Source organism: Puma concolor, chromosome C2 (genome assembly GCF_028749965.1).
Source record: "Puma concolor isolate L17-30 chromosome C2, mPumCon1.1.hap2, whole genome shotgun sequence".
Taxonomy (NCBI): domain Eukaryota; kingdom Metazoa; phylum Chordata; class Mammalia; order Carnivora; family Felidae; genus Puma; species Puma concolor.
Window position 1 is genome coordinate 63,773,816 of NC_141675.1, and position 16,751 is coordinate 63,790,566.

The 16,751-nt window shown below is 43.9% G+C and overlaps 1 protein-coding gene across 1 annotated transcript; it reads left to right on the forward strand.

Moving 5' to 3' along the window:
- The first annotated feature begins 712 nt into the window (after positions 1 to 712).
- CLDN11 (claudin 11) lies at positions 713 to 16,298 on the forward strand. Its single transcript, XM_086674702.1, has 3 exons — positions 713 to 1,152; positions 5,245 to 5,409; positions 14,981 to 16,298. The coding sequence occupies exons 1-3, from the start codon at positions 927 to 929 to the stop codon at positions 15,211 to 15,213; spliced, it is 624 nt and encodes a 207-aa protein (XP_086530828.1). The 5' UTR covers positions 713 to 926; the 3' UTR covers positions 15,214 to 16,298.
- Positions 16,299 to 16,751: the final 453 nt, after the last annotated feature.

Below are 16,751 nucleotides of genomic sequence, written 5' to 3' on the forward strand. Positions count from 1 at the left end.
TGGGCAATTGAACCTCTCGTGCTATTTCTTCATACGTATTATGCGTAAACAATGGTTCCTATCACAGAGGGTTGTTATGAGAATTAAATAATACATAAATATAAACACGTGCATATAGTACATGACAGTACAGTTGGATAAATGCGAGTTGCTATTGCTGTTGCCACCATTAATATGGCCATGTCCACCTCTGATGATTTTCAAGCACAAGAAAGGATCATTTTCTTTCCACTAGTAACTGTGGTATGCCGGATGCTTCTCCTCTGTTCCTCAGGGCAATTCTCAGCTCCTCCGTTGTTACCCTCGTGGGCGGTGGAGGAACTGTCCCAGCTCTCAGCTGGGAAGAAAGAGCGGGTGGGGAGAATGAGGAGGGAGGGAGCGAAGCGGAGACCCAGAGACAGAGGTGACAGAGGGGCAGCAAGAAGAGAAATAATTTGCAGAGAAACAGAACTGGAGTCTGACGCGGGCCCTCTCATCGCTCTCCACTTCTTGGACCTGCAACGGATTATTTTACTTTCTAACCTGGACCCGCGACGCCGCGCTGGGCGCAGAGGCCACATCGCCCCCTCTCTAACCCTGCTCCCCCTCCCCACCCCCCAACTCCGGGCCCCGCCCCGCGATTGGCTGGCTCCACCCGGGCCGTCGCCGATTGGCGCTCGCCAGCCGGGTCTACGGGGCTTAAAGAGGGGGGCGGGGGCGCACTGCCCAGCCGCGCCGCTGTCCCCGCCGCCGTGCGCCCGTCGCGCCGTCGGAGCTGGGCTCGCGGCCTCTCTTTGCCTGCCGCCGCTTCCAGCGTCGCACGTCCGCCCGTCGCCGGTCAGCGGCTGTCGAGGGCGCGCGCGAGAGGACCGCGGCAGGTGCCGTCCAGTCCCAGGCGCAGGCACAGCTGGTGAGGGGCGAGGCCCGCAGACGCCAAGGTGGCCACCATGGTGGCCACGTGCCTGCAGGTAGTGGGCTTCGTCACGAGCTTCGTGGGTTGGATCGGCATCATCGTCACCACGTCCACCAACGACTGGGTGGTGACCTGCGGCTACACCATCCCCACCTGCCGCAAGCTGGACGAACTGGGCTCCAAGGGGCTGTGGGCAGACTGCGTCATGGCCACGGGGCTGTACCACTGCAAGCCCCTGGTGGACATCCTCATCCTGCCGGGTAAGGACCCCACCTCTCGAGCGGCTGCTCCTAGCCCTTATCTTCGGGGCAGACCCGGGTTGGGCGCATTAGATGGCGTTCACAGAAACGTTTCAAGGCCTTGAAGACCTTAGCGCACATTTTGATACCTTCAGTCCCACCTTGTAGAGAGATTAGGCAGTCTTGAATTTAGCCTCTCTCAGCCTCAGTTTTCTTATCCGGAGTTTGGGATGATAGTGGTAGCCACTGGCCGAGTCACCCTGAGAAGTTAATAAACTGAGACGCAGACACCTAGTTGGAACTCTGTCCATGTTAACGACTGATGGTCACCCACCTGCCTCAGGCTGCCACCGTCAGTGGTTCAGAAGTACTGTACTTCCCTCCACCCCCCCCCCCCCCCGGGGCCTCTTCCCTCGGGCGTTAGACTCCACCCGCAGAGGCCAGGAGGAGAGAAACCCTAGCATTCCAGCGATCCCAACAGTAGTAGGCCGAGTTACCCGGTCTTTCGTCTTTGTGAGACTGGCCACAAGTCCCGGACCTCCTAGCTCTGCCAGGTCGGTTCCCGTAGGTCCGGGGGGCCTGTGTTACTCCCCCCACCCCTTGCCCCCGCAGTGGGGGCGTCGGTCCGCGGGCCTGCGGGGATTCCCCTCCCTGCCTCTGCACCTCTCATGTCCACTAGGGAAGAGCTGTCGTCCCCAGGGCCCCCCCCGGGCCCCCCCCCCCCACCCGCTCACCTGTTAAGGCGCGCCACCACCGGTCGCTCGCTCCCCTCCAGCTGCGGGAGACAAGGGAAGAATTATCTAGCCTCCCAACTCCTTCGACGCCAGCCCGGGTCGGGGTTGGAGGGGGTGGTGGGCATTGAAAAATTCTGGGCAACAGTTTCTTTTTTTTTTTTTTTTTCTTTTCTTTCTTTTTTTTTTTTTTTCCCAATATATGAAGTTTATTGTCAAATTGGTTTCCATACAACACCCAGTGCTCATCCCAAAAGGTGGGCAACAGTTTCAATTCAGATGTAAACCTCGAGCCAGTGGGTGGTTGGGTGATTGGCGAGGTCGTGGGCTCCCCTTAAGCATTGCCTTCTGTCCCCGCTAGTCTTTGAGGATGGTGCCCATTTAAAGGCCTATCCTTAACCAGCGGGGCAACTTGGTCTCAAGACCAGTTTGGGAGCCTTTGGCTTTGTGCCGTCTCCTGGGTGAGCCTTTAGCTCCCTAGAGACTCTGCTCCCCCTTTAAACTTACCCCAAAGTGCCTCCTATTTCCCAGTCCTTGTGGTTGGAATCAATCCCCCCTTCCTCCTTGCTGCCCTGGTATTTGACTCTTGTTTCCATCAGGGCACAGTTTGACATTTTTGTTCATTGCGAATCAAGTTTTCCTACACATTTTAAATTCCTCAAAGATAAAGATGGCTTCCTACTCTCTTTCCATCGTCTCCTGCATCAGGAAATCCGGGGAACAGGGCTGGTGCACACAATGTACTTTCTTCTTTTCCATTTTGAACTTTCAGAATGACAGAGATGGGGGGAACCCAGATCTTCACTTACCTTCACTTAATGGTGGCCTTGGTAGACCTGGGTCAGACTCTGGGATCCAGTGCTCATAACCTGGGTAATTTAGGACAATTCACTAATGTCTGTGAATCCCAAATGTCTTCCTTTAAAAAGTAAAATCAAACCAACCACCTATCTTACAGAGTTGTTTTGGGGATTAGATATGAGAAATGTAAACCTCCTTTGATGTAGAGTAGGCTTCATAAATTGTAGCTATAATTTTTTTTCAAAAAGCTGGGCATGGTATTTGTAGGAATCTGATTGAAGCATAAAATCACTCTTTCCTTCCTTCCCCTGAAATTAAGTTTACTGAGCACTCAGAGCCAAGTGGTTTATTTTCGGAGAACAGACCATGTTCCATCCTACAGATGGAGTACATTTTAGGGAGTGCCTAATCCTTCCTGCTGTCCCCCTCCCTCACACCTGGGTGGGGACAGGAACAGATCTCAGTGTCCATCTTTTGTTTTTTTAGACATGGCCTTGGCATCTAGCACATGGATAGCCTGCACTATGAATTTCAGAACCTCAGTTGCTAGTTGACCGTCTCCGTTGCGTTCACCCTGCTCTCCTATAAGCTTCAGGGGCATAGGACTTCCGTCAGAGATCCTGTTTCAGAATCCTGTGGCTCCTCTTTGGGGGGGTCTTCAAGTCAATAAAGTCAATAGTTGAGTGTTTACCCTTAATTTTGAAGAAGCTGAGGTGGGTAATGACTGGAAGAGTATCCTTGTGGAGTCTGAATTCTGATAAAATAGCTAGGTCTTGCTAAGAGACAGTGTTGCAGTTGCGTCTTGGTATGAGAGTCGTGTGGAGTGTGTGGAGGCAGAAATCAGGGCTCATTTTTGGCTTTGCCTTTAACTCTACCCACCCTCCCACCCCCAGCCACTAGCTTAATTTCCTCTGAGTGAAAAAGGAAAAGTAATAAGTACAACCCCCTCCTTTATTTTTGGAGAAGGGAGAGTGTTTTAATGAGAAACAATACATTGAAGTCTGCCATATTCTGCTAGTATCTTGTCAGATTTATTTTACATAAATTTGCACATATTGTAATCTGTTTCTTAATGAAATTGTTACCTGGCATTTTATTTGACAGCATAATATTCAATTGGGTTTGCTCCACTCTTACTCAACTTCTTTTTTTTTTTTTAAATTTTTAATGTTTATTTTTATTTGGAGAGAGAGAGAGAGGGAGGGAGAGAGAGAACATGAGTGGGGGAGGGGTAGAGAGAGAGGGAGACACGGAATCCAAAGCAGGCTCCAGGCACTGAGCTGTCAGCATAGAGCCCGATGGGGGGCTCGAACTCATGAACTGCAAGATCATGACCTGAGCTGAAGTCGGACGCTTAACTGACTGAGCTACCCAGGCTCCCCTATCATTCAACTTCTTATTCCTTAATTCATAATTGTATGTTTACATCATCTGCTGGGGGCACTGTGTTAACTCCATGAAGACCAAAATAGGAGTGTGCCCTCTAGAAATCTTTGGGGCCAGAGAGATGCCTTTAGAGCGGATACCAGACCATTGTGGAAGCATGCCCAGGAGACTGTGGGTGAGGCAGGAGATGGAGTCTGACCATCAGTCAATAGGGGTCAGGATTCGTGAGCACAGCAGTCTCTGGGGAGATGTCAAGAGACGAAGCCTGAGTCTTAGTTTAGTTAGGGCCACATGCTATATACAACGTGAATTAAAAGCACATGGTTAGGGGCGCCCGGGTGGTGCAGTCGGTTAAGCGTCCGACTTCAGCCAAGTCACGATCTCGCGGTCCGTGAGTTCGAGCCCCGCGTCGGGCTCTGGGCTGATGGCTCAGAGCCTGGAGCCTGTTTCCGATTCTGTGTCTCCCTCTCTCTCTGCCCCTCCCCCGTTCATGCTCTGTCTCTCTGTCCCAAAAATAAATAAACGTTGAAAAAAAAATTAAAAAGAAAAAAAAAGCACATGGTTAGGACAAAATCGCCAAGTATACCTAGTATAAAATGATTGCACTGACACAGAGTAATAACACTGGTAATAATAGCTAATCTTTTTGGAATACTTAGTATGTGCTAGGCACTATTGTAAGCACTGTATGAATTAACTAATTTCATCTTGGTTGAATTCTTTTAGAGAGATATAGGTACTATTATTATATTTTTACTTTATAGATGCGGAGAGTGTCAAGACATAACAGTTCAGTAACTTGCCCAAGGTCACACAGGTAGAGTGTATCAGCAGCAGGCTGGAGTCAACATAGACCCTCACAGAAGGCATCTTGGAAGATTTGAGTTTTAATCTGAATTTTTCATAAGGTGATGCAACAATGTAGTTGGACTCTTGGCCTCTTCATCCTGAAGGCTTAGACAAGTGGTCTAGCCTAGAGCTCTCCATCCAGTATCTCCAGCCTCCAACCTCCCTTTCGTGTCATGGAGTCACTTTAAAAACTGAACATGTGAAGTGATCTTAGATAAAATTTACCATATTCTAAGTCCTGGAATGGGACGAGAGGAAGGCAGATGGTGCTGAATTCCCTTGAGCCAGGGTTCAGGGGTCAGGGAGACCCACGGTCTAACCCCTCTGTGTGCTCTCTTGTGTCCAGGCTATGTGCAGGCTTGCCGAGCCCTGATGATCGCAGCTTCAGTCCTGGGTCTGCCGGCCATTCTCCTGCTGCTGACGGTTCTCCCCTGCATCCGAATGGGCCATGAGCCTGGTGTGGCCAAGTACAGGCGAGCCCAGCTGGCTGGCGTTATGCTCATTCTGCTAGGTAAGACAGCTTTCTATATAGCACCCCAACTCCAAGTGAGTCTGATGAATCTCAGATCCTGCTGCTGCTTCATTGAGTTCAAGAGCATGTAAAAGGAAGCCAAGTGAATCCACCCAGGAAAAGATCCCCACAATGTGTATCCCTTTATGTTTCCTGCGTCGTTTATGCAGACGGATGAGTAATGTCTGTGGGGGTCACTAGGCATGAAAATAAATTTAAAAACAAAAGGTAAAAAAGATTTTGAGGGTATACTTAAGAGAGAGACCAAGCGACAGAAGAGTAACACAGTGGAATCTTTTCTTTGGGAATACCTTTGCCCGGATCCCATAGCAGGTCAACTGAGTCAGAATTACTTGGCATCAGACCAAGCAAAGATATTTTTGGAAAGCTTCCAGGTGATTCTTTTTTAAACATTTTTTTTTAACGTTTATTTATTTTTGAGACAGAGAGAGACAGAGCATGAATGGGGGAGGGCCAGAGAGAGAGGGAGACACAGAATCTGAAACAGGCTCCAGGCTCTGAGCTGTCAGCACAGAGCCTGACGAGGGGCTCGAACTCATGGACCGCGAGATCATGACCTGAGCCGAAGTCGGATGCTTATCCGACTGAGTCACCCAGGCGCCCCAGGTGATTCTTACTTGTAGCCACAATCGAAAACTTCAGTTAACCTATAAGGAAAGAGTAGAGAAAGGAGGGCAAGGGAAAAGCAAGAGTTGAGGGTGGTAGATCACTAGTGATGATTCAGTCTTTTATACAGTAAAGATTCACTGGGCATCTCCAGAGTGCCAGGCATCACGGTTGGCATTGGGGACCCTGGGGAAGAAGGTAGTCTCTGCTTGGAGTGCACTTGGATAGTTTCATGGAGTGTGGCATGTGCTCATCTAAAGAAGGTACACAGATTGTGCACACACATAGGAGGGAACCTAAGCAAAACTGGAGGAGTTTCCCAGAGCAGAGGATCCCAGTGATGAGAGTTGAAGAGAAGGTAGTGAGATCCTAGATTGCGGGGGGTGGAGGATGGGGAGGGGGGACAGCCCAGGCCAAGGAAATGGCACGTGCCCATTCAGTTTTCCTTGTTGTGCTTGCCCACAGAGGGCTTGATTTAACAACCTAGGGAGGATCCTTCTAGCTCTTCTCTCTTGAGTGACTTCGTTTCTCTCTACTTTTTTCTTGAGTGCTAATTCCATCAGCACATTCTAAATCCTAATAGAAGACATGAATTTTAAGAACAGCAGCTCTTGTTGCAGAGTGCACTGATACATCGGTGAGCAGCAACTGGTCTGCATATGGGTTATACACGAAGTCAGGTATTCCTGGGACAAGGAATTCCCATCCCCAAACTGGTATCAGACCATGTGCTTAAAGGTAAGGGTCAGGGTTCTATGCGGGTCAATGCCACTTAGTAATGGTCACACACAGTGATATTGGTGAGGTAAGGGGACATGAGAGGTAGGGATGCCATTTCCCAAGATTGCAAAGGGATGGAGGTTTTCAGGGGCTTGTGAAGCCACAGAGAATTCAGAGGAAGGGCTTGTACACACGTGTGTGTGTGTGTGTGTGTGTGTGTGTGTGTGTGTGTGTGTAGGGGTGAGGGGTGGGTAACAGGAGCAAAAAGGCCAGAGGGCCACTGTCATTTCCAGAGAAGAATCTGGGCATGGACATTTTGGGTCCAGCCACAAAGAATTTGTGATGGAGTGCCCCATGGAACACACAGTCAGTATCATGTGACTCATCTAACTCACAAGGTCCTCTTTACAGTGCTTTTTGGAAGTCAGATCTTTACATTCGAATTCTCTTTCCAACAGTTAGACCAAAACTCTACAGGTAAATTGGTTTGCAGAATCCAGGTGGAAACCCTTGTCATTTTAGGCAGGCACCATGATTGCTTTCCGCATATTCTTACAGAAGTCCCACAGGGCTCTCTCTGAGGGTGCCAGAGCCAAAAGGTGGGCCTATTGTATTAGGTGTTCATTTTTAGAAATTCTGGCCTTCCATCTGAGAGTCACTGAGTATCCACTAAGATATTTTTGGCTGTGAAATTTCCCAGGGCTTTCAGATAATGCAGGAATGTGGAGTTTTCAAGAAGGAGGCACTGAAAACAAACAAACAGATAAACAAACAAACAAACAAAACCCAGCCTTGTTGGAAAATAAAGGTATAAAAGCAAGTACATACAGACAAACTGGTATTTAAATAAACTCTAAAACCAACTGAATCGTCCAGCTGAATAGCAAGGGTTATTAAAAAACCAAAGGCAACCAGTTGTTTGAGACTTCCTAGCTGAATTAAAGCTTTTCTTTACGTTTTTCAAGTGGGTTGGTTGGTGTGTGTGGACAGAATCACAGAGAGGAGCGTGAGGTGGGGTGGGGAGTGGTGTGGGTCCCTCAGTCCCTGACTCCTGTCTGAGTGAAAAGATGGAGGGGCATTGAGTGATCTGGCCCTCTCAGAGCGGCTGTACCTTTCCAGCCACTCGCTATTAGTTTGGGGTGAGGACACCTCCCTGTGCCCTCTTGTAGCGTTTAATTTCCAGTGTTACCTGCCGCCTCTTTCATGGCTCCTGCCGGATTTATTTCTCAGTGCGTGGCGATTTGCCTTCAGGTTGGATGTTGTTTTGACAGGAACAAGCTAGCTCTGGAAATGTAATGCTCATTGTCTCAGCTGTGGCACCGGCTGGTCTCCTCTGGGTCTTCTTTGGAGCCCGGTGCCTCGGTTCCCCTGTTGGCAGTGGGTGGGAGGAGCTAGAGTGAGTGAAGGCTCCCTTTGTGTTGCTCTGGATTGGCTTCTGACGCTCTGCTCTCCCCGGAGAAGCCAGTGCTGGGCTCCTGCTGGATCCTAGAGGTCACCAGTGGTGTTCCCGCTGAGGTGTGGTCACTGACCAAAGGGGACTAGGCAGCACCGGGGTTTTGGGGCCTGGGAACTGGAAACAATACCAAAGCTAATCTTGGTATGGAAACTGTAAGGACTATTAATTAAAATCAGTTCTTCCTGACCCTGAAAATTTTTATTTTTCCAAAAGCTTAAAAAAATTATATGTCTGTTGTACAATAGCTTTATCTTCTCAACTGTCTTAAGTTTGTGAGGATTCAGCCCTGCTTTGGGGGAAGGCATGGGAGCCAGATGTAGCAGGCTCCTTAGATCTAGGGTGGATCCAGGCAGACATAGTCTGTAGTTTTCTTTTCTTTTCTTTTTTCTTTTTAATGTTTATTTATTTTTGAGAGGGAGAGAGAGAGAGAGAGAGGCAGAGCATGAGTGGGGAAGGAGCAGAGAGAGACAGAGACAGAATCTGAAGCAGGCTCCAGGCTCCGAGCTGTCAGCACAGAGCCTGATGTGGGGCTAGGACTCATGAACCATGAGATCATGACCTGAGCCGAAGTTGGTAGCTTAACCTACTGAGCCACCCAGGCGACCCTAGTCTGCAGCTTTTCAAGAGCCCCTGCCAAGGCAGGAAGTGCCTATGCCCTGAGCTGCTTTATCTCATCACTGGGAGCCAGACCAATGGTACTGAATCTCCAATCTACCACTTTCCAGCTGTGTGAACTGGGGCAGTTACTTAATGTCTCTGAGCCTTTCTATGAAATGACACCATAATGCTTTCATCTGAGATTGGTAAGAATAGTGAAAGGAGGTATGCAAGTTATTTAGCCTGGCGTCTGGCACATCAAAAGTGCTCAACAAATGGTTGTTATTATAATTGCTGTTGTTGGTTAGAGGAAATAGAGACCTAAACCAGAGGGAAGTGGGTATTCTTTTGTTGATGTCTCATTTCTGTGGGGTAATCTTCACACATGGCACTGGTCAAGAGAGACAGTGAGCTGTTCCTGGAAACACTAGGTTGGTTGCATCCTGGTCTAATGGAAACATTTGCATTGTTTACTTTGTAGAAACTGGAGTGTAGGGATCAATAAATAGTTGGAGTTTTTTTGCTTATTCCATTATAGGAAGCCATGTTAAGCTACCCAACTGAAAATGCTCAAGCTTAGTTCTGATTTGGTCTCATTCTCACCTCATTGTAACTTAGAAAGTCCTTGATTTGAGTGTTTCTTGGGGAGATGAGGTAGGGAATGGACAGAAAGAAAGTGTATATTCCTCCCTAAGTGGGACCCTCTCAACTTCTCTCCTTTTTAAAAATATGGCCCCAAGAATCCTATTTGTATTGGAAAAAAGTTGTTTTAACTTGAAACTTACAGGTTAATAATGGAATTGCTGTAAAATAAAAGGCATGTGCAAATGTGGGACAGGTTGAGTTTGTCCGGCACACAGAATCAGATGTCCTAGGAAAGGTCTCCCTTGGGTGTGTAGTAAACAGTGATGCTCTTAATCCCGGGGTCTTAAGCAAGTAGATGGAAAAAGTCTTCGTCTAAAGTCATTAGCTTTCTACAAACAAGTCCGTAATGTCAGTCAAATTTTATGTGGGTAGTGGGAAGGCTGCGGTATCTTTAGTATGGTTGTGGCTTAAAATGAACTTACTGGTAAAATTGGAGGAGTTAACTGGTTTATGAGGTCTCTCCTATCTCTAAATTCTGTGATTAAAAAAATATTAAATAACCATGAGACTGGCTTTTAAAAAAGGTTATGGGAAAAAAAAGATAATGATGTGTGAAATAGAAAAATAAAGGAAAAAATGTTGAAAGCAGGCCAGGAAAAATAATATAGTCAAACATTCCTTTGACTTGATTGTTTTAAATATTAAATCTTCATAAAAGCCATTGTATAAGAGGAGTATGTCTTTTGGCAACTATGTTTTCTTATGTCAAAATTTAGAGAATGACAAATGATAAAAATAAAAAGTAAAATTTTTCTAGATTCAAATTATAAGGAAACAACAAATAAATATGACTCCAGCCAATAGCTCATTAGAAATCTCATTACTAGTTGCCTTAAGTTAACTGGCACAAAGCTAAAGTTTGTTGCTATTTAGATCATATGTTACAATAGCATCAATTGTAGAAGGCAGCATTCTTTGCATTGTAAAACGTTTAAAAGGAGAAAGTTTAAGAAATAGTTTTTATTGTGGAAAATTTCATACATACACAGAAGTAGAAAAAATAGTATAATGAACCCCCATGAGCCCAAACTCATTCTCAGTCACAGCCAATCTGCTTCATCCATGTACTTCTTTTCTTCTAGTCCCCAGAATTTTTTTTTTTTTTGAAGCAAATCTCAGATATAATGTCAAGGAAGAATTTTTCCAGTATTACTTACATCATTCAGATTAATTTATGTGATTTTAATGGAAATATTGCTTGGTGCTAGAAATAATGCTCTTAAAAGTACTATCAGTTTTTAGTTCTGAAAGTGACAAAGCCTGAAAACAGAGATGTTCATTGGAGGAAGGAAGAAATGAATCTGGTGCCCTTCTGCCTTTTTGGGCCCCCTTGTCAGTCTTTCCCTCTGTCTCTAAATTGTTACCTTCAAAGTCAAACACACATGTACTAATATTATTTAATTTCACATTTATTTAACTCCGTATATTACTGTGTGTCATTTAATCCCTAAAGAAATTAAAAGCTGTGTTTCCATTTCATTGCTCTAAAATTGCTTTTCCAACTATTTTCTGTGTTTGGCTCTATCAAGATCATTGTTAACTTTTAATAAGGCTGTATTCTGTCAACTAAAGAACACATTGTATTACATTATTTGAAATTTACCAAAAGAGGCAAACAATTTATTCTATAAAGAGCAGGAGTTCTACTGGTGAGAGGACCAAGTCTGGATGAATCTATAATCTACACAGTGAAGCTTTCTTCTCCCCTGCTCTCCTTCTCCTCCACTTCCCCCTCCTCCTTCTTTTTTTTTTTTAAATTTTTATTTTAGCTAAGTACGTCCCCAATTTTTACTTTCTGCTCCCTCCCAAATGACTTATTCCTGCCCCCCTTGTACAGTTAACTATTGCATCTTTTGAAGGTAGAAGAGGAGAAACAGATTGAAAAATCTGAGTGTTAAAATTCTTCTGTTAGAGACTTACTTTAAAAATACATTCTGATGACATGAAAAGAAAAGCAATGAAAATTCTCTTTATCTTTCTTCACTTTTCTTTACCTTATGGGAAACTGTGACTTTTTTAGAAAAGCATTTTCTTTTCTCCAAATAATTGGGAGAGCCATTATAAACTCTGTGTGTGTGTGTGTATGTGTGTGTGTGTCTGTGTGTGTGTGCACACGTGCACACAAACAGAAATAAATCCAGCAGGCCTTCTGTGTCATTAAGACAGCCCCAAATTATTGCCAGTTTTATTAATATTTTACATCTTTTGGTTAAGTAATGATTTGACTTGCATTTTAACTTTACTGCTGAAAACATTCCCCTTTCCCTTCAAACGATGCTGAAATTGAGTAAATTCTCCTTTTTTAGTTTCTAAACATTCTTCATTCTGAGTTCATTTGAAGGTCACTGTTTGTATTGAACCTCTCATTTCCCTTCGTGTTGTGTGGCGGCCTGTCATCTTTCAGTGGTTTTGATGTGGTTCGTCTCTGAGAGCCACAGGAATCCGACCCAGAGTTCATTTATCTGCTAGGAAATAAAGACCCCGCTAGCACTGGTCTGCCTTGTTTTGCATGGATTATAAAAGGAGGAAATTTTTAATGAGGTAAATCATGAGTTTGTAACTTTAAGTGTGTTAAAGTCACATTAAGGTTTTATGATTTTGGAAGTCAGTTTTGATGTGTTTGAAGTGGAAAGTAGACTTGAAATGAGATCACCTCTCATCCACTCACCCACCCATTCAGTCCTTATAGGCTCATTATTTAAATGTTTAGACATGTTCCTGATTTTTCCTTTTTCTAGTGAATTACACTGGAATAAAATCTAACAAAATCCCTAAAGCAATCAAAATCAAGACTGATGGTTATTTTTGGAATATTGAGCCTGATTTCTTTCCCCGTGGGGAAATGTGGGGAATACTTGTGAGTGTGTGTGTGTGTGTGTTTATGTATAAATATGAATGAAAAAATATTATACCTAATTTGAACCATAAGCTGTTTTCAAACCAGTAGTTTGGCAATCAAATATTTTTTTTCCTATGGAATTCATCTTTTCATTCTCCACCTTCTCCCTCTAATCAAGCTTGGGTGTTTGGAAGCACTTGCTAGGGTGCTGTTTTGCTCAAGCAGAGAGTGCCCCCTTTGGGGGTCTAGGGGTGTGTAGCTAGGTTATGTGTTGACACGAAGAATCAAGGGCAGTTCTCTCTGGCTGAAATGCTCTAGAAGAGTTTCTGTTTCTTGCCCTGACAGAGAAGAAGACTTCTCTCTTTCTCTGTGCCTTGCTGAGGACAGTAGCCAAGCTGTTCTCCGTGAGTGCCACACTTGGAATGTGCGGCTGGAGGAGGAGAGAAAAAGACCCCCCCACCCCCACCCCCACCAGGTGTTTGAGGTCCTGAGCTGGAAAGGGAAGCTACAATTAACACCGGTCTTCTTCTTTTTTAATTTAATTTAATTTACTTTAATTTAATTTAATAAGTTTATCTATTTATTTTGAAAGAGAGCATGAGTGGGGGAGGAGAGGAGAGCGTGGGAGACAGAGAATCCCAAGCAGGTCAATGCTGTCAACACAGAGCCCAATGCGAAGCTCCATCTCACAAGCTGTGAGATCATGACCTGAGCCAAAATCAAGAGTTGGATGCTCAACCAACTGAGCCACCCAGGAGTCCCAGCACTGGTCATTTTGAGAACATTTTATTCACAGAAGGAAAACACATAATCTCATGGTGTCTCATACAAACATTACAGAAGCTGGCATGATTGATTTTACTCTTTCAAGAAAAAAATGAAGACATTAATATATAGACAGATAATAGCTTCTTAGATGATCTATAACAACTCCTTAAATATGTGAATAGTACACAATTAATGGAGTGAATTTAGGCTGTTAGAAAGTCAATTTGAGCAATCAAAGCCCCCAAATTAACTTTCTTCCTTCTGACTTCCACTTGGGATCTATGTATTTTTATGACAGGAATCACATCTATTTATGTGTATCTATACTCAGCTTGGGGGAGTGAGGTTATGTTACAAGTTACACAAATGCAGTGAGCTAGTTTAAGAGATCTTTCAAAATGGGTAAGGCTTCAATCTTTAGTTCAGTTTAGAACTAATGTACGAGGCTGTTAGAATTGAGTGCTTATGTGTACAGAGAAATTATATTTCTTCTATTTGGGCCTAGAGGTAAGTCAGAAAGTCACTCAGTGTGAGTAGAAATCAAAAATGCTTGCTGAGTTGAAAGTAACAAGGATACTGCAGGCAGCAAACATTGCAGTGCCCTGCCTTGAATTTATTGAAAACTTTATGGCTTATGATTGGAAACCTCATTGTTACTGTTTTCTTGATCTGCCGACTTTAATGTATCCTCCCAATTTAAAGCTTCAACTAAAATTTCTGTCCTGCTTATAGTTGTGAGAAATCAGATGATACCAAAGGAGGTTATGGAGTTACTTTGTCTAGAGTTGTGCTGTTCAACACATGAGCCACCAGCCACATATGACTATTTAACTTTTAATTAATTAAAATTCAAAACTCTGTTTTTTGATCTCACTGGCCTCATGAAAAACGTTTAAAAGCCCATGTAGCTAGTGAGTGCCATATTTGGCAGTGCTGGTGTAGAGGTTTAAATTTATTTTTTTTAAAACTTTCTTATGGGCTCCTGCTTGCCTAGTTTAGCTGTTTTGCTTAGGAGGAGAAGAACTAAATGATATAGAAGCTATTTCTTAGTTTATTCTTTCAAATCTACACCAAGTCTGAAAGGCTGGTTGGTGGAAGACCATAAAATTCTACCATTGCGACCCATCACAAATTCCAACACCATAAAATCCTCGGATGGGTGAATTCTTTTACCTTGAGTGCTGTTTATGGTATGTTGAGATTTTGTGATTGCGAACAGCATCACACAAACTCAAACTCTTAGCTGATATTTCCACTGGCGTCTAACAACATTCATCACAGCAAGAGAACTCACATGGCTTCTTCAGGTCTTTGTAATGTGAATTGACCAAATTGAAAAAATAGAGTGGATAAATGGAATGGGCACCACTGTGTTTCTCATTTCGGAATACCTCAGGCGATGCAGTCATTCAGCTAGTAGACGCCGAGCACATACTATGGGCCTCATAGTGGGTTAAATACTGACTTTACAAACATAAGTAGGACATGGCCACTGCCGTCAAGGAACCCAGAACTTGGAACGGGAAATAGACATGTAAAGAGATAATTATAATACAATTAGGTAAGCATAATAAAAGAATCATAAGTATAGATATACGAAGTAAAGATACATAAGTAAATACAAGTACATATTTTTCGGCCTCAATGATTTATTTCTGGGCTTTTACACTGGAGTTCTTTCATCTCTGCCACCAGTTGAAAAAATAAGCATCTAGCAGTTTGACACAGCTTTCGATCAGTTGATTCTATAGATGCAAACTTGTAGGTTCAGGTTGCCACGGGAGCAGAGCTGTGCGTATCAAGCTTTCTGGAGTTAGTTGGAGGCCAGAGGAGTGTGCATGTGGAGTGAAGGGAAGCCTGTCTGCTGCTCGGGGTGTGTGATGGGTGTGCCCAGTCATAGCCCTCTCATGTCTCCCCAGCTCTCTGTGCCATGGTTGCCACCATCTGGTTTCCTGTGTGCGCCCACCGCGAGACCACCATCGTGAGCTTTGGCTACTCCCTGTATGCAGGCTGGATCGGTGCTGTCCTGTGCCTCGTGGGTGGCTGTGTCATCGTCTGCTGCGCTGGAGATGCCCAGGCGTTTGGTGAAAACCGTTTCTACTACTCTTCGGGCTCCAGCTCCCCAACCCATGCCAAGAGTGCCCACGTATAAGAGGGCTGCTAGCCTGCCCACGGAGGTGCTGCAGATACTGGGGCCACGGCCCTCGGTTTGCTTGCCACAGGTGGGGGAAGCCCACTCCGCTGCCAGGCTCCAACGCCAAAGGTCCAGAAAAGCATCCTGTCTGGCATTTTTTAGTCTTAACACCCTGCTCCCCATTTATTGCCTTAAAAGAAATCTTTAGCTCAGAAAATGCCCACACACTTTTCTCATGGTTTTGCCCATTATTAGCTCTTTTCTTGGGCATTAACTTTATTGTTCACCAGGATATATACATATATGTATGTGTATATGTATATGTATATGTATATGTATATGTATATGTATATGTATATGTATTTTCCTCTCTCTCTTTAAATTTTAAATATCTTGCAAACATTGCTGAGTTGGGTGTGGGGAGAGAAATAAAAGACACTTTTCAAACCGTTACAGATGACAATGGGAGCTTCATAAAGATGCCTCTCTGTTCGCTCCCTCCTCTTCAGCTCCAAGGTCATTTAGTTATAAGCGATAGAAAAAAATAGAACTGGGGACATGGGGTGGGGAGGGAGGGGACTGTGGAACTTTCCTCTATGGGAAACTTTCCCTTTTGTAAGTCGAGGGCAAGGGGTGGGGATATTTTTTAGTTTGTGATTTTACATTTATCTGTACATACTTTTTCAAGATTGATCATTTTTATAACCATGGTTTTCCTGAAATTCTCAATTCATCAGTATGAAGGAAATGAACCGAATAGACTTTAATTATATGACAAATAACAGTACAAGTGAATATAACTGTGACTGACATTCCACAAAACGTTTTTGGTTTCCAGGTTTGTACGATGTAGTTTTTAATCCTACACTTGCATGTGCTTCAAATTAACACATTTTTAAAGCTTTCCCCCATTCTCTATTTTCATTTTGTTAGCCATCTTGAAGTGATATTGTTTAACATAAATTGTGCTGTTGAATTTGGCTTTACGGGTGTAAACACTGATAGTGTATCAGTATCTGAGACCCCAAACTCTCCAAACATTGATGGTGCATTTTGTTCTTTAAGTGAAATCTGTGCAATAAAATAACAGACTGTCTGCAAAAGTGGCCTTTAATATTCTCTTATTTTCAAAAAATTTTCAAAAATGTCATTAATCTCTACTAATAATTTATAGGAACCTGGTCAGTGACCCAAGAACAAGTTATTCTGCCCGGCCCCGAATAATTAAGATGTTCTGTATTATTTACTGTATCATGGTGGTCGTGTGTGGTCATAAAAATGTAACCTAGGTGCTCTGTTAGATTTCTTTAGTGGAATGATGTTATAGCATCTTTAAGTCATACATAAATGGTCAACAATTAGAAACCAAGTTCCAAGCATTACACAGTTAAACTCTTTATCTACTTTGAACACTGAGTGAAGAAATTGGCTAGGTATAAAAGGAAGTATAAACCACACACAGTATAGGGTATTTTGGTAATAGTATCTAAAATGCATTTTTTTTCAAAATTGTTTTGAAAATTTGGAAATTTTGGACAAAGACAGATGCATTGAGT

What these genes read in the sequence shown, in the direction of transcription:
- CLDN11 (XM_086674702.1), top strand. Translation starts at nt 927, where the DNA reads ATGGTGGCCACGTGCCTGCAGGTAGTGGGCTTCGTCACGAGCTTCGTG. An exon ending in GGACATCCTCATCCTGCCGG is followed by an intron (nt 1,153 to 5,244) that starts GTAAGGACCCCA and finishes TCTTGTGTCCAG; the next exon opens with GCTATGTGCAGGCTTGCCGA. An exon ending in CGTTATGCTCATTCTGCTAG is followed by an intron (nt 5,410 to 14,980) that starts GTAAGACAGCTT and finishes ATGTCTCCCCAG; the next exon opens with CTCTCTGTGCCATGGTTGCC.